This window comes from Solenopsis invicta, chromosome 8, assembly GCF_016802725.1.
Source record: "Solenopsis invicta isolate M01_SB chromosome 8, UNIL_Sinv_3.0, whole genome shotgun sequence".
Taxonomy (NCBI): Eukaryota; Metazoa; Arthropoda; class Insecta; order Hymenoptera; family Formicidae; genus Solenopsis; species Solenopsis invicta.
Window position 1 is genome coordinate 17,418,171 of NC_052671.1, and position 23,055 is coordinate 17,441,225.

The 23,055-nt window shown below is 39.0% G+C and overlaps 3 protein-coding genes across 5 annotated transcripts; 2 read left to right on the forward strand and 1 right to left on the reverse strand.

The window, feature by feature from the left end:
- Positions 1–237: 237 nt before the first annotated feature.
- On the forward strand, positions 238–2,204 carry LOC120358400. 3 transcript variants are annotated; one of them, XR_005575364.1, is made up of 5 exons: positions 238–450; positions 534–663; positions 757–1,266; positions 1,347–1,581; positions 2,040–2,204. XR_005575364.1 is itself a non-coding variant. In XM_039452597.1 (4 exons), the coding sequence occupies exons 1-4, from the start codon at positions 253–255 to the stop codon at positions 1,517–1,519; spliced, it is 1,011 nt and encodes a 336-aa protein (XP_039308531.1). In that variant the 5' UTR covers positions 238–252; the 3' UTR covers positions 1,520–1,652. The 3 variants fall into 3 exon arrangements, 1 of the variants encoding a protein (XP_039308531.1); XR_005575365.1 differs by having other exon boundaries at positions 265–450; positions 571–663; XM_039452597.1 differs by lacking the exon at positions 2,040–2,204 and having other exon boundaries at positions 1,347–1,652.
- Positions 2,205–13,879: 11,675 nt separating this feature from the next.
- On the forward strand, positions 13,880–14,474 carry LOC120358606. The gene has a single exon (XM_039453231.1). It carries the CDS (start codon positions 13,920–13,922, stop codon positions 14,451–14,453), a length of 534 nt encoding a protein of 177 aa, XP_039309165.1. The 5' UTR covers positions 13,880–13,919; the 3' UTR covers positions 14,454–14,474.
- Positions 14,475–15,619: 1,145 nt separating this feature from the next.
- LOC105207154 (putative nuclease HARBI1) lies at positions 15,620–18,820 on the reverse strand. The gene is made up of 4 exons (XM_039453126.1): positions 18,571–18,820; positions 18,336–18,440; positions 18,060–18,261; positions 15,620–15,947 (listed from the first exon to the last, which is right to left on the reverse strand). The coding sequence occupies exons 1-4, from the start codon at positions 18,818–18,820 to the stop codon at positions 15,620–15,622; spliced, it is 885 nt and encodes a 294-aa protein (XP_039309060.1).
- Positions 18,821–23,055: the final 4,235 nt, after the last annotated feature.

Sequence of the window (23,055 nt, forward strand, 5' to 3'; positions counted from 1 at the left end):
CTCCGCGTGGTCTGTTCCTCGGGTCTGTTCGTGCCGATGACCCGGCTTAAGGTCTTACACATGTATGTGGCGATGCCACTTACCGCGTTTGTCCCGTAGATCGACGACGACCGGCGCAAGATCGGTAAATGGCGCGTCGGTAGCGACGCCACATAAGGTCTTCCGACGGCCGCCATTTTGGATCCAGTGACTGTGTATTAGTGCACGTCGTACAATAGTTGTTACTGTGTGCGTAGTTCGCCATTCGCGCTGATGGTGTACGGCACTGTACGGACACGTATCTCGTCGGAAAGACGAAAAGCTGTAATGGTAGGCTGTTGTGCAAAACATTGCAAGAATCGCAGTGAAAATGGGTTTCGTATGTTTCGGTTTCCCAAAGACAAGCAACGAAAACAAGTATGGCTCGAAAAATGCGGCAAAAGTATAGCACCGACTTCGAGGTTATGCGAGGTATGTAAATGAATTATTTCAATTAAAAATATTATAATTTAAATTTCAAGCACGTATTAATTATCACGTTTTACTTTATGTAGCGTCACTTTGATGACTCCCAATTTGAAAACCACCGAGAGGATAAATGGCGAAAATTAAAACTAAACGCTGTTCCAACTATTTTTAATGATGAAAATTCAACAATTACATTCAATAACCAGTTAGCAGTTGGTAAGAATTATTGCAGAATCATATTTTTTTTATTCAATATCTGTGGATATTAGATAATAATAATTATTTTTTAATTACATTTATTATTTGCAGGGCAACAAACTCCTCACGAAAACCTATTTGAAAATGATTATGTTCAAGACTTTAATCCGGTGATTTTAACTAATTTCAACAGTAATATTAGGGATAATGAGAACGTTATCGATGGAAATTCACTAAATGAACATTTTCCATCAGCAAAAATGGTCACAGATACAAGCATTCAAACTGATGGTGACAGTGACACACTTATGTTACAAACAAAATACATTTCTAATGAAGAAGGTACTATCCGACAAGCTAATGAAATAAAATACTTGCAACTGCAATTAGAAAAAGAGCGTGTAAAAGCTAATATGCTAAAGTCGAAATATAAAAATGAAAAATTATTACGACTTAAAATGACAACAAAAATGAAATCTTATAAGAAAAAATGTTGTACCTTATCTGAAAAATTGGAAAAGATTCCATTTTTCAAGAAATTTGCTGCAGGATTATCTAATCCACATCAACCAAAATGGTCTCCTGAATGCTTAAAACTTGCAATACAAATAAGATACGCTGGTAATTCCCTCAATTTTTAAATAAAGTAATGTTAGTTTTTGTATGGAATTAACACTAATTTTGATACTTTCTGTTTACAGTTGGATGGAAGGCCTATTTATATTTGAAAAAAGACCTCCAGTTACCTTTACCAGCTTATTCTACTTTATGCAAACACATCAGTAAACTTGATTTCTCTCCTGGTCTGTTAAAAGACGTCCTTTCATTAATGGCAAAAAAAAAAGAAAACTCATTCATCTACGCATCAAAGTGATAGTGTAGTTTTGATGGATGAAATGGACATTAAAAAATCCTTGGAGTATGATGTTAGCACAGGTATATATGATACAAACTGAAGTTTATATTTATATTACGACTAATAATTACAAAATATGATTACAAAAATAGATATTCTTAGCATCCTTATTAAAAGAAACTCCTACACTCTGTATATCTCTGTATATAAGTACTAATTCATGAGTGTTTTTCTACAGTCTTTTTATTGATAAATAGAATATATTTTCAAATGTATAATAATAATAATAATATTAATAATAATTGTAAGAATAATAATTGTAATTAAAATAATGATTTTGATAATAGTATTAATAAGGATACCTATAAGTAATAGTATTAGAGTAAGAAAATTGTAATAATAATAACATAATTTTTTTCTCATATTTTGTTATTTAGTCATTTCCTTGTCTCTCTATACAGTTCATAGGCATAATCCATTGGTTCGAAATCCAAAGTACGTTAAAATTGAAATATATATTTTTTATCTATAACTACAGGGTCATTTATTGGACAAACAACGTGTGAAGAACGAGCAAAACTAAGCACTACTGTTGTTGTTTTTATGCTCAGAGGACTAACAGAAAACTGGAAGCAAATTATTTCATGGCATCTGACGTCTAAATCTTCAGATGATTGTGTAATGACCCAATTACTTTTAGAAATTGTTGAAGAAATCGAGAAAATAGGCTTTAGGGTTCATGGATTAGTCTGTGATATGGGTCCGAAAAATCAAGCTATATGGCGCAACTTAGGAGTAAACGTTTCGAGGGATAACGTTGTACCGTTTATAGATCATCCCGTACGAACTGGTAATTCTTTTTATATCTTTCCAGATGTTCCACATCTTTTAAAAAAGTTACGAATGGCGTTAACCAATAATTCCATCATTATAATAGCCCGATTAATTGTAGAGTCTAAAAATTTGCCATGTAATGAAGTACGATTTAAATACCTTGAAGAATTAGTTGCAATTCAAGAACGACATAGTGATTTAAAATTAGCACCAAATATAACAGCTGAGATTTTAAGGCCTTCTTCTTTTAATAAAATGCAAGTACCACCAGCAGCGCATATATTTAATGTAAGAACTGCCGTTGCTCTGGAAACTTTGATTGAACTGAAAATGATAGATAAAGAAGCTGAAACTACAGCTTGGTTTATAAGAAAGGTTCGAGCTTGGTTTGATGTAATGAATAGCAGATACCAAAGTGAAGCTATAACTTTAAGTAATAAAAACGTAAAAATAGCTATTATTGATGATTTTTTAGATTTAATAGAAAATATAATAATTGGCAAGTCATGGAAACCAGTTCAGACGGGTATAAAAATGTCAGTTTTAAATACTATAACACTCGTGAATTTATTATTTAAAACTGGATATAACTTTTTTTTAACCTCTCGCCTTAATCAAGATGCCATAGAAAATTTGTTTTCGACTTTACGTCGACATGGAAACGATAATCCAACTGCTTTAGAAACTAAACGGTGTCTACGACTGATTACATTATGTCAATTTTTAGACACACGAAAAACCAAAAAAAATTATGAAGATGATAATGATGAGCATTACGTTCAATTTTTTTTATCAAAAGAACCAAAGAAAGGAAAAGATTTAATTGTGATTCCGCCAGAGGATTGTATGTATTCTCCTGTTTATGAAAATACACAAAATTACACTTATGTAACCCCAATAACAAATAGATTAGAGTGTAATATTATAAACAACGTACTAGGAAGTGCAATTTCTTATGTTTTACGAAAAAAATACGCTTGTAGTGATTGTTTAAAAGCTTTTACTGATGATAATGGTCAGTATTCATTTTATACCAAAGCTCTTTCTTTTGGATTCTTAGAAAATCCTTCAAATGGTATATTTAACTATATTTCTTTAGTTGAAGGTCATTTGCAAGCGCATTTTGATAGATGTGCTCTGCACCCTCGATTATTTGAGCATTTATTACAAATGATCGAAAAATGGGCACCTTATAAAGAATTAACTATCTCAAACATTTGTGCGGAACGTACCAAACCTTGTAATTTCTTCTACAATATTTTAAGTCGATATATTCATATTCGACAAATTATTTTTGTTAACGATCAAAAAAAGAAAATACCTTTAACGAAAAATAAATCCTTTGCTTCAAAAAGTGCTTATAGGCAATCTATTATCTAAAAATCAAAATTATTTACAAAGCAATATTGTTATGGTTTTTAAATATTTATTTTAATAGCAATATTATTTAAATAAATTTTTCTTTGCAATATTTTAATCACCAGTTAAAGTCCATTTAAAATGTATTATTTGAGTTATTATTTTAATTATTATAATTACATGTTTATTAATAAAAATATAAGATTATTGGAAAATTTAATTTTTAGTTTAATTATTTTAAACACAGAGTTAGTAATAAAATTAGTTAATATATTTGAGAATGCATGCAGTTTATTTTTCTAATTTCGACCAAGTATTATTTATTTTTATGTTTTTTAACTTAACTTAACTTTTAAACAGCCTAAACATTAACATTTACCTAAAAATCAAACATTATATTTTTTGGCTGATTAGCTTAAGGTCCGTAGATAGACGCGACGTACCTGTCGTCGCGTCTATCTATGGACCTTTGATCAGCTGAGCGTTGTGGTCGCCATTTTGGATCCAAACAGCTCGAAGTGCGGCGGAAGACCTTATGTGGCGTCGCTACCGACGCGCCATTTACCGACCTTGGACCGGCGAGTGAATCTTTCGGACCTCCAGCGGTCCGATGTACTTGGGGGCTAATTTTGAGTTAAAGGCTTTGCCCTTGTTCGAGAGGGAATGGTCCCTCTTCCAGACGATGTCTCCTATGGCGGGTTTCCATGCCCGTCTCCTCAAATTGTAATACCTCTCTTGACGGTTGAAGGCTCGGGCGAGGTTTGTTCGGACCACCTCGTATGCTTCCTGGAGTCGTCGCTGGTTGGTGGCTGGAGCGGCCGTCGGTGCGGGTCTCCCATCAGTGTCCCGTGGTGGCGTCTCGAGCTCCCGTAGTTCAGGTAAGCGGGTGTGTAGCCGGTGGCGTCGTGGACGGCGGTGTTATACGCAAACTGCAGTGCCGTAATGTGCTGATCCCAGCGGCGGTGATCCCGGCCCACGAATTGCGCGATCATGGTTTTGACCGTCTTGTTGGTCCTTTCGACGGGGTTGCAGTGAGGGGCGTCCACTGGAGCCGTCCGGTGGCGGATGCCCAGGTCGCGTAGCCGTTCGCGCACGTGCCCCGCCACGAATTGTGTCCCGTTGTCGGAGATTAGGATCTCGGGGCAACCGTGGCGGTAGACGACGCGGTCCGTGATGTTCTGGGCGATGGCGGTGGCGGTTGCTCGCCGCAGCGGCACCAGCTCCACCCACTTGGTGAAGCGGTCTTGCAAGACCAGCAGCTAAGCGGCTCCGTTGGTGGACCGTGGGAGGGGTCCTACTAGATCGGTGGTAACCTGTTCCCAAGGCGCCTCCACGTGGGTTGCGTGCATCAGTCCGGCCGGTCGGACCTGGGTACTCTTGTGCGCCTGGCAATTGGCGCACGCCCGTACGTGACGCGCGATATCGGAGAACATTCCCGGCCAGTAGTAACGTTCCGCGGCACGGGCAATGGTTTTGGCGATGCCGAGGTGACCGGCGGCAGGGTGGTCGTGTACCCGTGCCAGCACGGCCCCTCTTTCGTCGCGAGGTACGCATCGCTTCCATTATGTCTCGGCGGGTTCGTCTTTAAAGTTGGTCGAATGGAGTATACGGCGGTATAATCGACCCTGTCGGATCTCGTAATCCGCAAAATCCCCCGGTCGGTCCCGTACGCGGAGGAGCTGGCGGCGGTACCATGGGTACGCGGGGTGTGCTTGGTTACTGCACACGGCCGGTAACCTGGATAGCGCGTCGGCGACCCGGTTCAGCTTTCCCGCGCGGTACCGGACGTCGAACGTGTACTGCTGGAGCTCAAGCGCCCATCGGCCGAGTCGGCCGGTAGGGGAATCCAGGCGGCGCAGCCACTGGAGGGCCTGGTGGTCAGTGATGACCGTGAACTCGTATCCCTCCAGGTAACCGCGCATATGCCGGATGCCCCACACCACGGCCAGGCACTCGAGCTCGGTGGCACTGTAGTTCTTCTCCGCGCCGTTGAGCGATCGGCTGGCCTACGCGATGACGCGCTCCCCCTCGTCAAAATGCTGCGAGAGGACGGCGCCAAGACCGTACGTGCTGGCGTCTGTCTGGAGGACGAACCGGCGCGAGAAATCTGGGCACGCGAGGGTGGGCGCGGAGGTTAGTGCGCGCTTGAGCTCGCGAAAAGCGGCCTCCTCGTCGGGTCCCCACGTCCATCGGGCGTTCTTTCGCGTGAGGCGGATGAGTGGCGCGGCGGTCTCGGAAAAGCTAGGTGTGAAGCGGCGGTACCATGACGCGAGTCCCACGAATTGTCGGACTTGTCGTACGTTTGTCGGGGTTGGCCACTGTGCGACGGCGCGAACCTTGTCGGGGTCGGTGCGGATTCCCTGGCCATCCACGATGTGGCCCAGGTATTTAAGTTCGTTAAGACAGAACTGGCATTTCTCCGGATTTAACCGGAGCTTGGCTTGGCGTAGTCGCCGAAAAACTACCTGCAGGTGCTGCAGATGGTCGGAGAATGTGGCGCTGGTCACGATGATGTCGTCCAAGTAGACGAACACGTGCGGTTCTAATTCTGGACCTAGTATTCGGTCGAGCAAACGTTGGAACGTCGCCGGAGCCGAATGCAGTCCGAAAGGCATGACGGTGAACTGCATTAGGCCCCGGCCCGGAACGGTGAAGGCGGTGATTGGCCGGCTATCGGGCGTGAGTGGAATCTGCCAATATTCTTGCTGTAGGTCGAGCGTAGTGAGGTATTGGCCCCCGCGCAGCTTGTCTAGTGTGGCGGGGATTTGCGGTAGCGGGTACGCATCCCGCTTGGTGACTTCGTTTACCTTCCGGAAGTCAATACAAAAACGGTGTTTTCCGTCCTTTTTCCGCACTATAACCACCGGGGAGCTCCATGCGCTGGTTGATGGCTCGATAATACCGGCTTCTTCCATTTTGCGGACCTCCTCATCGATGATGCTTTGCATCGCCGGGTTGCGCGGTCGGTACCGTTGTTTGATCGGTACGTCTGTTTTCAGCCGGATCTGGTGGCTGGCCTGGTCGGTCGGCCCTCGCACCTCCTCGAACTTGGCCAACTCCATGGCCAGGAAGGCTTGGAGCTCCCGCTCCTCTTGTGCGGTTCGTCTTACCATGCCCGGGGTCACTGAGTACGCCGCGGGTGGCGTTTTTCGGAGCTGGAGAGTTGGCGGGGGTATAGTGATCTGTAGTCGGGCCCATAGGTCGGTTCCTATGAGCATCGGGCTGTCTAAGGACGGAAGAATTTGGAAAGTGTGTTCGAGTTGACGGCCGGCGATTCGGAGGCGGAGTTTGACGCGGCCGGGCGTGGTGGCAGTGGTGCCGTCGGCTAGGTGGATTGCTTCCTCCTGTTCCTGCGGCCATATCCGCATCCCCTTGGCGTACCCGGCGACCTGTCGGTTGATGATGGATACTTCGGCCCCGGTGTCTAGCAACGCGGAAATCCGGTGTCGTCCCAGGCGGACCGGTACATGCGGTCGTGGTGTGTATTCTATGTGGACTCGGGCCGAGGAGTGGTGATATCCCCGGCCGGTACGGCGTTTCCCGCCCGAGGATGACAGTCCTTCGTGAGAACGCCGTCCTTCCCGCACTGCGAGCAAAATTTGCAAGCGGGTCTCCTGCATTCAAAGCAGCTGTGTCCGCGCTGCTTACAGCGCCAGCAGGCGGTTGCGCGGTCGTAGGGCGGGATGTCGGCGGGTGTAGCGGTGTTAACCTTTTTCCTCTCGGCACGGGCCTCACTCTCCCGGGCCCTGGAGATATCTTCGAACTCGGCAGCCTGGTCGGCCAAGTCGGCCAGGTCCGTAGCGTCGCTCATGCGCACGTACAATTTGTATTCCGCCCGCAGGTTTTCGTACAGGCGGTCTACCTTTTCTGCCTGGGTAAAACCCCCGGCGCGCCGCATCATCGTAAGTAGGGCGGTCGCGTACTTGGCGTAAGCCTCGTTGGGTTGTTGGCGGCGTTCTTGTATTTCGCGCATTAGTTTGGCTTGGTATCGCCGCGGTAGGTAGTGCCGTCGAAGGGCGCTGGTAAAGTCGGTCCATGTTTCCCAGGATTCTCGCTCATTTCGATACCACGCTAGAGCATCCCCCTTCAATTCTGGCAATCCGGCCTTCATCTGGCTGTCGGTGTATTGATATTCTTCTTGCAGTTCTGTTACGCGCTCTAGGAACGACAGAGGGTCGCGACCGTCGAAGTGGCAACCCCATTTGCGTATCTGATTCATGACCTTACTATGCGAGTGGGACTCGTTTCCGGTGACCGGTGGGGACGGGCTCGCGGTTTCCGGCGCGGGTGCACCAGCGGACTGGTTCGGATTGGTCATCGTAAGGAAGTGACGGGTTACGCGGTATCGTAACTCGTCAAGTGTACCGGTCGTCTCTATCTGATAAGTCTGAGCTAACAACTCGAGCTGGTCTCGCGGTAGCTGTTCGGTCCACTCGGCGAGAGGCATTTATTTCCGGGTGCGATTATCGGTTTCAAAACGGTCCCTGTTCGGGCGCCATGTAACGCTGGTGGTTTTCGTGCGGTTCTGGTAGGTGTCAGGATACGGTTGCGGATAAGCTCGCCGGATTGGTCGGGTTCGGTATAATGATCGCACTCGGTATGTAGTTAATAAAAATACTAGATCTTTATTTGGATGTGATATTTACATGTAGCCTCATAGCTGATTGCGGCTAACGCCTCGTGACAAGTGGACCCAGCCTTAGCGGGGACGCGATTGGCTCGCGGTGGTCGCGGCGACCAATTGCCGCTGCGCGGTCGGAATTGCGAGCGGTGGTAACGATGAGCGCACGGTGACGCGTGGGCTAACGAGCGCGCTAGGCGAGAGCCAAGACTGAAGTTCGAAACAAGAATTAATAACCGCGAGAGTACAGATGAATCGGCAAAGTGACAAAAGATAATTCTAACTTATAATGAGACATAATAAGAACGGAAGTACTAGAACTACGAAATCATAAGAATACATGTAACTCTAACTTAAATTAAATCGCGTGGTTTGAAACGGACTCGGTGTCCGGGGTGGTCGGGGAGCCGCGGAGCGCGGGATCGGAGCGACGGCGACGATTCCGCGTCTCGCCCGAGCCGCCTCGTGCAAAAAGAGGCGAAGTTCTCGTCAGGACGCGGATGCCCTGACGAGGCTTTAGGTTACGAGAGACTCTTCCCTGAGGGAGAGGACGGATGGGATTGGCTAGGGATACCCAGCCTGCGGACTCGACGAGGATGCTCGTCGTGGGCGGTGATTCGCCGAGGATACTCGGCTACGGAGCACGGCGAGGATGCTCGCCGTGATTGGCTGTGTACGGTATTCGGTAGGACAGGATTAGCCGAGGATACTCGGCTAGCCGGAACGACGAGGATGCTCGTCGAGGGGAGTCAGGATGAGGCGAGTATTCTCGTCCTCTTGGGAGTCGGAGTGTGGTCGAGGATACTCGACCTGTCGGATTCGGCGGACCGGGAAGATCTGACTCGGCGTTCCCACTGCCGGCTTATATATCCGAACGCACGGTTGGGCGGACCAATCCGTGCGTTCGGTCGGCTGGCCCGGAGTGGGAGCGTTGCCGAACGCCACGGGCGGCGCGCGTGCTGCCGCGTGATCGTGACGGCAGATTAGCTCGGTGCGCGCACGTGTCGTTCTGCCGGTGTATTGCTCGGGTGGACGGAGTGGACTGGCCGTGCGCGCGAGGTGGAGGGGCGTTTTGTTACAACTTCGACAATTTCGACGACAATGGTACTTTTATCTCCGATAATAATTACACATCAATATCTAGCGTCTCTCCAACAGCATCTACATCAAAAAGTAAAAATTTTATTATTCAACTTGCATATTTATGTTTGTGAATGCATGATTGATTTTTGCACTTGTTTGTTTTGCAGAGAGAAAAAGGGTTAATGCAGAAGACTACGAAGAAGTTCTTCTTCATTCTTTGACAAAACCTTATGAGCCAAATCCTATTGACGGATTTGTATCGCGGTTGGCAGAAAGGTTACGTAGGCTGTCCTATCAATCACGTTCTAAAGTAGAAATCGAACTTTTATCAAAATTATATCAAGCCGAGGAAGAAGAAAGAAACAGACGTGATATGATGTGATAAAGTACAAAGATGTTGCAAAGACTGTTTCTATAATTTAAGTATATTTTATTTGCAATGTATCAAAAGTTTTTGTTTTCTAATTTTTTACAGTATTCTTTACAGTATTGTTAATTAAGAAATATTGCAATACGGTTAATATGCAATATTATAAGTTTTTGTTTCTTTTATAGCATTTTGTTTTATAATTTATGTAATACAATACTGATGTTTTTCTTGTGACAACGTATATATTTAAAAGAAGGGTTAATATAATATTATACAGGGTGTAACAAAACAAAGGGACCTGGAGTATATCGCGAGTTAGAGGACACGAATCCAAGTCAAAAAGTCCTGAGTCATTTTTTGATCTGAGCCTTCTGTTCCATGCTATATGTTGTTAAAATTAGCGAATGAGCGCCCGTCTATAGAAAGAAAAAAATATACATGGGTCTTCTGCAATTGGAGCAGTAATTACCGTCAAGTCGTTCAAGAGAATCTGTACAGTGAGTTTGAACAGCGTTCATAGATCCTAGTTCAATGTCATTGAGTCGAGCCATACAATATGCACATACAGACAAAGCTAATCCAGTCAAATAACAGAATTAAATAATGCAGTGTTTTGTGCGATCATCTAAAACGCATAATTCGGCACTAGGTACGACTTTTACTACACGATTCTCACGGTCTTTACTGATAACACTGTCTACACTACTATCGTCGGGCAACTCGTCAAAGTTCACTTGCACATTATTCTCGTTGTCTTTGTGACGATCGATCATTTCTTTGACCGCCGATAATAGATTTGATATGCTTCAAAGACATCTATTGATGTCCGAGTGCTAATTACATATCTATTATACATTGTCTTTTGTCTGACAAAAATAGCATCATCTAGCGAGGGCATGAAAGATCTATCCCTACTACTCGATGATCCCATAGAATATTCTAGATTTGTATACAGTTGCATCCATGTGTCTCTACATTAGAAATCTCGATATAACAGAGGGGAGAAGTGGCCGGTGCATATTTGCAGCGACGCGTGCCACGAACAACCTGTCGATATGTGTTTAAGGCTAATGATGAATTTCGTTGAAATTATTTTTCCACGTAAACACACGCATACATACATAGAGGGAGAGAGGTATATCTCCTTTTAAATGTGCATTGTACGTGTGAATATTACAATTAAAAATTCTTCAGATAATAAATGGAAACTTGTAGCAACTATTTTGGATAAGTTATTGCAAATAATAAGACACGTATTTTATGCCATTTAGTATTAGTACTTTCCGTTATTTTTTATTGAAATACAAAAATTTTTTAATTATTAGTATTACAAATATTACAAATATAAAATAAAAGTCAAGGCTTATTGCCGCTATCCGCCAATTCACCTCATTACCAAATTTGATGTTTGACCTAAAGCAGACCTTCGAGAACATAGATCGCGAGATTTCAGCTTTCTAAGTTTACCCAATTCCGATTTATTGGCGTTACAAGTTGCGCCGATAGATCAGAAAAATCTGCCGCGGCGATAATTCTTGCCGTCGAACACGGATATACACGCATACAATTAAAGTACCACACGGACAGATACAATAATTAAAATCTTTTCGGCAATACATACATTTGTCTAACCACTTCCACAAAGAACATAATATTTTCAAACGTTCAATCCCTGAATCTCATTTTTTTAAACTGCCGTTCAAAAGTTACAGAACAAAAAATATATAATTTTTATTTAATATTCAAGTGCAGTCTCTTATAGAATAGCCTTGACAGTGATTGCTTTACGCGAACGATAACATTGCACAAGCAAGAATCGGTGATTCGAGCATTGTCAAGGCCATGCCTAAAAGCTGCATAAGCAAATATAATTTTAATAAAGAAAATTCTATAAATCTCGAACGGTAGGTTAGAAAATTACGAGACTTGAACTTTATATGAATTGGAATACTGTCTTTCAAATGGATTCAGGAACAATAAAACAATTATAATATAATATAATATAATATAATATAATAATAGCAAGCGTAAAGTAGCAGCGTTTGCTTCGCCTACGATGTAATCGTATATCTTTCATCTTTGCCTTCAATGTAATCATATAACTTTGTGATTAGCCGCTGTCAAAGTACGCGTTGCGACGAAAGATGCTTTCGCTGAGCGAGCTCTTTGTTAGTCGCAATTATACCGTCGCGCATTTAAGGACGATTGATGGTTTTTGTGCTCTGGAGTGATAAAGTGCATGTTGCGATATAATAAAAAAACAATATAAATCTTGAGAAAAATGAAATTGTATTAAATTTTGAGAGAGAAAAGGAGCAAGAGGAACAGAGGGAGGAGAATGAGGAGGAGAAAGAAGAGGAAGAGATAGAGGAAAAGGAGGAAGATAATGGGGAAAAAGAGGTAGAAGAGGAAAATATTTTAGATACATTGTCTTTTTACCTTTCCATCATTCCTCGCTCTATGTGGGGAAATGTATTAAGAGCAACGCAATATGCCACAGAGGGAGAGGCAATTTTAAAAGAAATGTTAAGGAATGGGGGGGAGGGGGAGAGGAAGGAGAATGAGAACAATTAGGTGCAAAGTGTGGTGGTGGTGGTGGTGGTGTTGGTTATAGCGGTGGCGGCGGCGGTGGCGGAGGCGGCAGTGGACCGAGGCTATGGCGGAACAGAGGCGGTAAGTTTAAAAAAATTTTTTTTATTTTCTCCGTTCGCGGATGTCGCGCGCGGGAGCCGCAGCGGGGACAGCGGGGGTGGCGGGCCCCACGGAAATAGCTGCGAAAATCAACGCGTTAGAATCTGCAAAATACGCCGTAGAAAAGCGTCGCAAAAAACGCCACGGAAAACGCCGCGGAAATCGCCATAAAAATTGCCGCGGTATTTTAAAAATATATTACACGCCGGTTCGTAGCCATGGGATTTCCCTCTTCCCAATATCATCATCCTCGGCGGTTACATACCACTCTGCCGCGCGGGTGAACCCCACCTATCAATCAGTCCTCTTGGTTAGTGGGTGACACCACCCACTACACCATGAGGATCACCACCCATTTTCCCTCTCCCTGGTAGGACCGCGGGCTGACTCCCATGCGTGATCAGAGGCGTATTTTCGTTTCCCAACCACAACCAACCAGAAGCGATTGCGGTCATTTTCATTTGTGGTTGTAACGTCATCGATGCTAACGCGTTTAAGTGGTTGGACTCAAACATCCAACCAAACCCAGACGGTCGTTTGCGTGTTTGCGGTTGCGTGTTTGGCGGCATTGGCGGGAATCGCCGAAAATATTGCCTCTCTAACCTCCTAATTTCGTACGTAACGTGTTAAATAATATATAATGACTAGCATAATCCTAAACACCGATCAACATGTGCTATGCCAGGATGATGCTGGCAATTTACAAGTCTCAGAAGACCCCGAAAATCCGGGGCTTCTAGTATTTGATAAATTAAGTAAGTATATTAGAAATATACCATTTATGCCCAATTTCTTAACCTCAAGATAACTTTAGCCATGAGATATCTCTCAGAAAATATGATAATTTCTACTAAACTTTTAATACATTTTGTGTCAAAATTAGTAGTACAAAGAATAACTTTCATTAAATATGTAATCAGAGGTCTCAGTAAAGAAAATGAATCTTTATCCGGAAAAAATTTATATGTCTATATATGATTAAATATATTTAAACAAATATATATGGACATATTTGATAAATAATTATATATAATTCTATATAATTATACATGAACAATTTTTTCCCGCGTAATTAATTGACCAATATCTATCTGGAAGATAGCTATCAGGAAGTGTGAAGAAATTGGGCATTAATTCAATTACTTTAATGATTATAATCTAATAAACTCTACTATTTTCAGACAATTCAGTTGTTGTCGTTCCAGACACTAAACAAATGCGCGAATGTCTGCCATATGTACGAATTGTACAGGATCAGCAGTCATCGGTCATTCATCTGAATAAACCACAAGTATATCCACTTGAAGAAATATGGGTGAAGAATTCGGGTAAGCCTTCAGCCCGTGATATAGAGGCTACCGATACTTTGATTAAGTTAGTCGGAAGTGATCGCTTTAAATCACTTCTGAAAGATAAATCAAATAAAAAAAAAAAACGTTTGGACACAAATAGCCAAAGAAATGATGGCTTTGGGCTATAATTTTGGTGATCGAGACCCGGGCACGGTTTGTTCTCAAAAGTGGAGAAATGTAGAAGGAAAAACTATGACATTTATTCAGAATGGAGGGCCGAAGAGAACTGGATCTGGAAAGCTGAAGAAGCCTGCATTTTATGATGAAGTCAGAGACATCATTAAAGATTCTGCTAAGGCGATTCCAGTTAATTTAATGGATACAATGTCTGATGAGACCTCATCGTCATCAACAAGTGGTTCTTCAAGAGGCAATACACCTGTATATCCTCAAGAACCCCCTGCCAAGGATTCTGATGAGCCTCTGTCTGATGACGAAGGAGAACAATTGATTTCCAACAAGAATAAAGTGAGTCTTTTTCTGAAAGTACAAAATACTACGAAGGTCAAGAAACAAAAAATTGACAACAGTGCCATATTGGAGTTTTTAAAACAGGATGCAAACGAGAGAAAAACGCAGAACGAAAATCTTATACAACTTCTTGCTCAAAAAATGGAGCAAGAAAATGAGTCAAAAACATAAATGTTAGAAATTTTCTCCAAACTATTACAGCAGTAATGGAAGATTCACATTAAAGACTAATTTTCCTTCGCTAATTTACATTGTGTTTTGGAGACGTAGGAGAATTACTCAACTGTTACAAATTTGTGTTTACAAAATTTAGAAGTTTAATATAATTATATTGTCGGAGTTTGTATCTTGATAATTTGATATTCTTAATGTTAATGAGAGATAATTATAAAAAGTTTAAAAAACTTTAAAAAATTTTAATAAAGTTAAATGTAAAAATTTTAATAAAGTTAATTGCTATTTTTTTAAATATATTTTAAGAAAATATCTATAGAGATATCAATAACAGTAATAATTATAACTATGTAATAATTATTTTTAACAATTTGCGAGAGACTGTTTTTGTATTTTAAAAATTACAATTACATTAGGCCTATTTTTTTTTTTTTTTTTTTTTTTTTAGTTAAACTAGAGTACAAGTTTTTTTTTGCTGCCAAAGTTATATATGTCTTTTGTGATTCTAGTTAGTATTAAGTGCAGTATTATTATTTTATAGTATTTGCTGTCAGGCGATCATTTGTTTAAGTATTATTAAAGTCTGATGTATTTTTTACTATGTTTATACGGCCTAACTTACGCCGAAGTTACAACATCGATGTTATGACACTAGCTAATCACAGGTTTTCCATTCTTCTGAGGAATACTCAGTGATTGGCCAGTTTATTAACAACGATGTTATAACTTCGTCGTAAGGGATGGTTTATAATAGCCGTTACCGTAAGAAATTTGCTAATCATAGTCGATTATTCTTCTATATATCAACTACGATTGGCCAATTTCTTACGGTTACGGCTATTATAAACCAACTTTAAGTCGGGCCGTGTAAACATAGTATATGATGGTGCTAATACTCCGGCTCATGTTGATTTTAAAATATATAAATGCCACATGTTCATTCTGAAATATTTATATAAAAATGTTAATTTTGAATGTATGAGAAAAAATAAAAAGTTCCATTTAATTCCTTAAAGTTCTATTTAATTCCTTAAAGTTCCGTTTAATTCCTTAAAGTTTCATTTAATTTTTTAAAGTAAAAATAAAAAGTTCCATTTAATTTCTTAAAGTAAGTTATTGTTTTAATCCACTATCACATGCAAAGAAAAAAAATTTTAATTGAGCTATAACAAGTTGGCAATGCAATCCTTCTTCTGTTTGGCAATCTCTATATTTGCTGCATCACAGTATTCTCTTATATCTTGTTGTCGCATCCTTCTATCATCGTTCACCATCTCTTCAATGACAGTATTTTTATGTAGAAAACAAAAGTTATGAAGTACACAGCATGCTAAAACAAAGTTTGTAACTCTGCCAATACGTTTGAGTCTCAATCCCAGCAGACATCGCCATCGTCCCTTTAAAAGTCCAAATGCGTGTTCTATGACTATTCTTGTTGAACTATGAACAAAGTTATGACGTCTTTGTGTCAAAGTGAGATTTCCATAATCCCTAGAAATAAAAAAATAATATATGAACTAAAAGGTATGTACATTCTTTATATGAATATTAGTCATATATCCCACATAGCACGTAATATTGCAGTGATATCATAGCAATATCACTTTTACATTGCTATATTACAAATGAAATATTGCAGAAATATCACGAAATGTTACTGTGATATCACAGTAATATCAAAATGTCCGCGAAAACGCATCACAGTAATATTACTGTGATATTTCATAGTAATATTACTGTGATATTTCACAATATTTCTGTGATGTTTATGTGATATTTAAATAATATTGCAAAAAATTAAATAAATAAATTATTTCAATTTATTTTATTTTTATTGTTATTCTTACTATTATTTTCATATCGTTACATGTAATATATATTAAACATAAAAAAAATAATTATATTTATTAAAACAGAATACAATAATGTAAACGTAATAAATGTTTAATTTACAAAAAAATCTCTTGTATCCTTTTTCATTTTTGTTAAAAAAGATTCAATTTGAATTATAATTTTAATTTATGTTCAAGATTAAATAACAATACAAAATATTATTTACATGTAAAAATATAAAATTTTATATGGAACAGCGTTCCACACGTACCCCTTAAAAAAAAATTGATAAACTTGTTTCAATAAACTGATTACTGATCAGTAACTGACAAAATATAATCAGTTACTGATCAGTAATCAGTTTATTGAAACAAGTTTATCAACTTTTTTTTCAAGGGACGTTACATTGGAAAAAAATTAGAACAAGTATTTGTTTCCAAATTACAACAAGCAACAATTTTCTTTAAAATCTCACTGAAGTGTGAGCTAGTGAGTCGTGGTGAGTTGGCCCGGTCGGCCGCAGTGGCGTCTAGATATAACACCTGAGGCTGCACTTGACTCACGAGAAGGTCTCCAGCGGCGCGGCCACCTAGCGGTGGTGCCAGCACTCACTTGTTTGCGTGGAGTCTTATACACACGGCGGGACCGCATAGCGGCTGTGTACGTGCTCGCTTGTTTCGTCGTATGTTGTGACGGTCGGTGACCGAGCCGCAACATTATATACATACATAGAATTAATGAACATTGTAAAATACCTAATTAATGATAGAATATATATAATCATATTTTTTAATAGAGTTGAAAAAAAGTGAAATCTAAAGAAAAATTTGTTGGAAATTTAATATTTTAATTAACTTGAAAAACCTTTTACTGTGGTGTATAATAGTCTAATCAATATTAATGAATAAACTATTTCACAAAATAATGTACCGAGCAGTAAATATTAAATAACGTAAAAATGTATATTTTTTTAAAAACTTCTTAATATACTTTGAAATATTTATTGCCAAGTGAATAATAAATGTGTATTAACAAAACTTTTTGTAAATATTTTTTTTTTAAATTCCTCATGATAAAAATTTTTAAAAATTAAAATCAATTTTGTGCTCCTGTAAAAATTATAAATGACAATAAGATAAATACAAAGGTTTTTCTGTAATTTTTTAATAAAATCATTATTGATCGAGTTGTAAAGCAACAATTAAATTGATAGATTACATAGAAGAGCGTACATTATAGTTTATACATATATACAGTTTAAGGAATAAACTAAGTAAATATCTAAACTAATAATAAATTTATAATAAATTTTTTTTCTTAACATTTACTTTTATTCCACGAAAGGGCAAAGACATTATTATTTTATTTGTAAGTTGATTTCTTCTATAGGATACCGAAATTACCAAGAATATTAAGGATACTAAAAATATCGAAATTAATCAAAGAGATAGTGACGTTGCATTAATAAGACATAATAAAAACGTGGTTTGACATTACCTTGTTCTTTGAAATTAAATATTGCAACAATATATTGCAATGATATCATTGGAATATTTTAATGTTATTATCACTGTGTAATATCACAATAATATTTCTGTGATATTTCTGTGATATCAGTGGAATATTTCAATGTCATTATCACTGTGTAATATCACAGTAATATTTCTGTGATATTTCACAGTAATATGTAATATTTCTGTGATATTGCAATGATTCTGTGATATCACAGAAATATTACGTGCTATGTGGGATATTTTACAGTGCACATACTTGTATGGTGTCATGAGCCATGTTCTGTTGGGATAGGCCTTATCACCAACAAGATGATTGTTGGGAATGTAGAATAAGCTCTCAGGTCCTTCCTCTATAACTTTTTTATAGAAAATTGAAGGTCTCAAAACACGACAGTCGTTACGAGATCCTGGTGTACCAATAGAAACGTTGGTAAATATTTTGGTAGCTGTGCAGATACCTGCAGACAAAAATTACCCATTGAATATGGTTTCACTATCTGCAGATAAAAAATTTCAGCCGACACCACAATACCTTGCAAAATTATAAAATGATTCATCTTCCTGTCCGTGTACGATTCTTGATCATTGGCTGGAGCAAGTACATCAATGTGACAACCATCAATAGAACCAATTACACCTGTAAAATATAAACACAAGGTAATCTGTATAATTTCTGTATAATTGATAACAGTGAAAGGATAAATAACACAGAGAATTGATGTATAAGGCAAGCAACGCACAGAATGCAAAGTAGTATACATGTATACCTGGATACCCTGCTCTGTCATTAAATTGTTGTCTAATAATTGCACATTCGTGTTCCTTAGGCCATACTATAAATTTATGGCTTAATGTACAAAGAATATCTACAATGCGATGAATTTCATGATAAATTGTAGAAGGGGCTACACCAAACCGGTCACCTCCACTCTCCATTGCTGACTGACCAGCCAAATACCACAGAGCCATAAGTGTTGCCTTGTCAACTGTAATAATAGAGGCATCACCACGTTGCATTTTGCACATACATTGGAGCACTAATGTTGACAAGTTCCTTAAAAGTGTCCTTGCTCATCCTATTAAAGATAGAGTCAAAATTATACCACATGGGTACCCAGATGAAAATTTTTCTCAGAATTTTTCAAAATTATTCAGTTTTTTTAATACGAATTGGAACACTTCATTAATACTGAGAAAGTATATCATCTATATCATTTCGTAGAATTTTTCATATATGTTAATTATGAAATATTCTAAGATTTCTAAGATTTTTTGTTTTATAATTTTTGATGAAATGGTATAAAATCAAAAAAGTTAAAAATATTTTCTAAAAATTATGGGATGAGAAATTTCAAAATACTTCAAAATTTATACATATAAAAAATTCTTAAAGAGAAGATGTAAATTTTCTGAGTATTCCTGAAATGTTTTAATTATAAAAATTATGAGAAAAATTTATAAGGCAATACACAAAGCATAGCGTACTGCATAGAATTTTCTGTGATTCTTACCAAAACAGCCGGTGAAAATCACAATCTAAGTAATACTGAACCCATTCTTCGCCGCATAAATGGCCTAACCTAAAATGCCGTTGCCTATCCTTTTTTCGAAGCAGCAAAGCAACATTACACGCTGCTTCTGATTTACTATATGCTGTGAGTAAATCTTCATCGAAGGTTTCTCCTTTAAATAATTGTATTAACAAGGCTAAGGCTATTTTCCGTTTTCTTTGGTTCATATTCACCGCAAAATAATGCAAAAACGTTTTTAGTGTTTCCATAGAAGCAGTAAAATGTTATTTTCACTAATGGTAGCTATTTGTGACGTCACAACCTAAAACACTCTCAACCACACGCTAGCATAGTCGCGAAACGAAAATACGCCTCAGTTTAGCGGGCTGACCTCCACCTCCCAGGTCAGTAACGCGGGCTGACCCCCCACCTCTCACATCAGACATCGTGGATCACCACCCACTCCGCGGTATGACACCCCACGCCTACATTCCCCCTTCGTCTCCCCCCCCTCATTGCCCCATGGCTTTGAACTCTCATAGTATTCCTACTCATAATCCTCCGATATGTGTTATGAGAATGTGCGTGAAGTTAGCACCGCCATTTTGAAAAAATAAAAAAATAAAAATTGTGCTGAGTTGTGCTCGGTTTGTGTTACCTTGTGCCATAAAAATAAATCATATGTCTCAAAAAATAAAGCGATAGATCACAAAAAACGTTTTTTCTACTAGCACCGCCATTTTGAAAAAATAAAAAAATAAAAATTGTGCTGAGTTGTGCTCGGTTTGTGCTACATTGTGCCACAAAAACTAATCACATATCTCAAAAAATAAAGCGATAAATAATAAAAAAACATTTTTTCATCAGCACCATCACTTCATTATATCGATAAAATAAAAATTGTGCTGAATGCAACTTCAGTTACTGTATATTGTGCCGCGAAGTATTTAAATGTATCTTCAGCCATGATAGAAAAAAAAATTAAAATATAAGATATTTAAACACAAAAATTCGTAACTCCATAACTTTTCAACCGTGATAGATAAATCAATTCCGCAAATTGTGCCGAATTGTGCTACTCAAGGCGCGTAGAAACCATCCAAGAAAACCTTCTCTACCCTTGAGAGTTGGCCGAGGATCGTTCCAAAGGGGATGAGGGTGAAAAAAAATGTGACTTTTCCAAATTTTCTCGAGTTGTGCCGGATTGTGCTAGGCGAACACTACAACTTTGCTTAATGTCAAAATGACGTCAGATCAACAGAATTGGCGATACACTCAAAAAAAGAATTTCGATTTTTCAATTGCGAAACTTTGCAACTCCATAACTTTTCTACCGTGATAGACAAATCAATTCCGCAACTTGTGCCGAATTGTGCTACTCAAGGCGAATAGAAAATCGTGGTAAGCCAAAAATGGAATGCAGTATTTGTGGCGACCTGATATGCCGTCATCACGCGCGCGCGAGCGCGCGGGCAAACCATGGACCCTAGCGTTACTTCGAGCGCTGGCGCAGTTCAGGCGCCGCCGCTAGGTGGTCGCGCGGCACAGCGTTACTCGGGAGTAGAATGCGTTCATCGGTAGCATATTAAGCGTATCACGGGTTCAGGCAAACTGAAACTCTGTCAACGGCGATTCGTACAAACGTACATTTATTCTCTACCAAAGACAAGTATCTTAAGCCGTATCGCATATTTATAAATAGCTGCAGTGCTATACGACTAATTCCCTGCAATGGCGCCCCCTATCTCAAAACTAATGTCATTATTATAGTCGACAGATTTTAAAGATGTCATAGGAAATGATGGTTGCATTGTATCTCCAAGTTCTGATCTATATAAACGACTTTCTGCTGCGTTGGATTATTCAATAAATCCGAAATACATTTACACAATTTTAAAATTAAATCGTTACAATGTTTACAAAGATTGACTTTCAATACGTAATATCGAAATAAAAAAAAATGAGTCAAACATCTCCGAAGAAACAGATGACACATTGAATAATAGTCATACGATTTCTTTCTCGATCAATGTCACAGATATATGGCCGCAAATTTCTGGTGAGAAAGTAAAATATAATTTTAAAAACCGTGGCACACGTAATATACGTACATTACGACGTTATGAATGGACAAGCATATTGTATGAGCGTTTGTATAATGAAACAAAATTGCCATGTGCACTAACTTTCAAGTGTGCAAAAATATCAAAGAGTGGAATTTTTTTAACTGTTATCGGTAAATGTGCAGAATGCAAATGCAACTTTATTGGAAAAATTATAAACGCACCACAGGAAAAGGAAGATGTAAAAATGGAATGCACAATTCATGATTATGATTCAAGTATAAAACATAATAAAAAACGACAATTAAAAGGTCTTGAGCGTAAACAAGTTGCCTATAAATTAGTAGAGGGTAAGACACTTCCTTGTATATGGAGAAGAAGGCAAGCAGATATTTTAATGGATGTTGGAGATGACGAACCTGTACATTTATACACGTGTGACGTACTTCGTAAAGCTAAACAAGAACGACAAGACAAATTATTGGGTGTAACATCTATCAATATGTTTGAAAGTCTTTTGTTTATGAAATATAGTTCACGTTACGAAGGTGCGATTAAATTTATTGGATTGGATCCGTTAATTGTGCATTATTGGACTCGAGAACAATTTGCCGTATATGAGAAACATTATATGACGTTATATATTGATGCTACTGGATCTTTAATAAAAAAAGTTAAATTACCAAATGGCGAATTGTGTTCACACATATATTTATATCAAGCAGTTGCACAAATTGTTGAAAACACAGCACCTATTTTTCAAATGATTTCTGCATCACAAAACACAAATACAATAGTATTTTGGTTACAAGAGTTTTTACGGACTGGTGCTATACAAAACTCTTCATTTCCTTCTCCTAAAGAAGTAGTTACCGACTTCGATAAAGCCTTGCTTGGAGCTGTTGCAAGAGCATTTGCGAGATCTGCTACATTAAATGATTATTTATCCACATGTTTTGCTTTATTGACTGGTGTAAAGATACCCATACCACCTTGCCTTTTATGATTAGATGTATGTCATTTTATGAATATGATTGCTAGATGGAACTGTTTTTCTGGCAAACCATCTATAGTAAGATCATTTTTTATGCGTGCAATGGCAGTTTTAAGAAAGCAAAATACATTCCATGAATTTGAAGAAGTTGTGCGTAATATTTTAATTCTCTCGACAAGTCCTTATCAAGACTCTGACGGTTTAACGGGCAGAGCACGAAACTGTTTAACATTACTTATACAAGGTGATACAGATGCAGTATCAATAAATGATAAAAATCTGCCAATACCTGATGACGAATGTAAAAGTGATCAAAACATGTTGAACGAAGAAGGTGAAGCAGAAACAAGTATACATCATTGGGTTGATTCAATGTATAACGATTGTGTTTCTCAATTAAATAAATTGGAAGAAACCTACGATATTAATGGATTTTATTGCATAGATTTTGCGAAGAAATTTAAAGTTTTATTAAAATACTTTCCGTTGTTTAGCGAAGTTATGCGTGCAATATTTGGTTATGGCTCTATAAATGCGACGTCTGCGGCGGTGGAGTCAGAATTTAACGATTTAAAGAATCGTACGTTAAGAGATGTATCTCTTCCTTTGAGAGCCGATAAATTTATAAGTAAACATATTTCTTGTTTATCAGGTAAGATAAAATTGGCAATGGCGGGAAAGTTA

Excerpts from the sequence above, each read along its gene's own strand:
- LOC120358400 (XM_039452597.1), top strand. The coding sequence starts at position 253 with ATGGTGTACGGCACTGTACGGACACGTATCTCGTCGGAAAGACGAAAA. Across the intron at positions 451-533 it reads CGACTTCGAGGTTATGCGAG|CGTCACTTTGATGACTCCCA; the intron begins GTATGTAAATGA and ends TACTTTATGTAG. Across the intron at positions 664-756 it reads CAATAACCAGTTAGCAGTTG|GGCAACAAACTCCTCACGAA; the intron begins GTAAGAATTATT and ends TATTATTTGCAG.
- LOC120358606 (XM_039453231.1), top strand. The coding sequence starts at position 13,920 with ATGATGGCTTTGGGCTATAATTTTGGTGATCGAGACCCGGGCACGGTT.
- LOC105207154 (XM_039453126.1), bottom strand. The coding sequence starts at position 18,820 with ATGCAACGTGGTGATGCCTCTATTATTACAGTTGACAAGGCAACACTT. Across the intron at positions 18,262-18,335 it reads TCATTTTATAATTTTGCAAG|GTATCTGCACAGCTACCAAA; the intron begins GTATTGTGGTGT and ends TTTTGTCTGCAG. Across the intron at positions 15,948-18,059 it reads TGGCTCATGACACCATACAA|GGATTATGGAAATCTCACTT; the intron begins GTATGTGCACTG and ends TTTTATTTCTAG.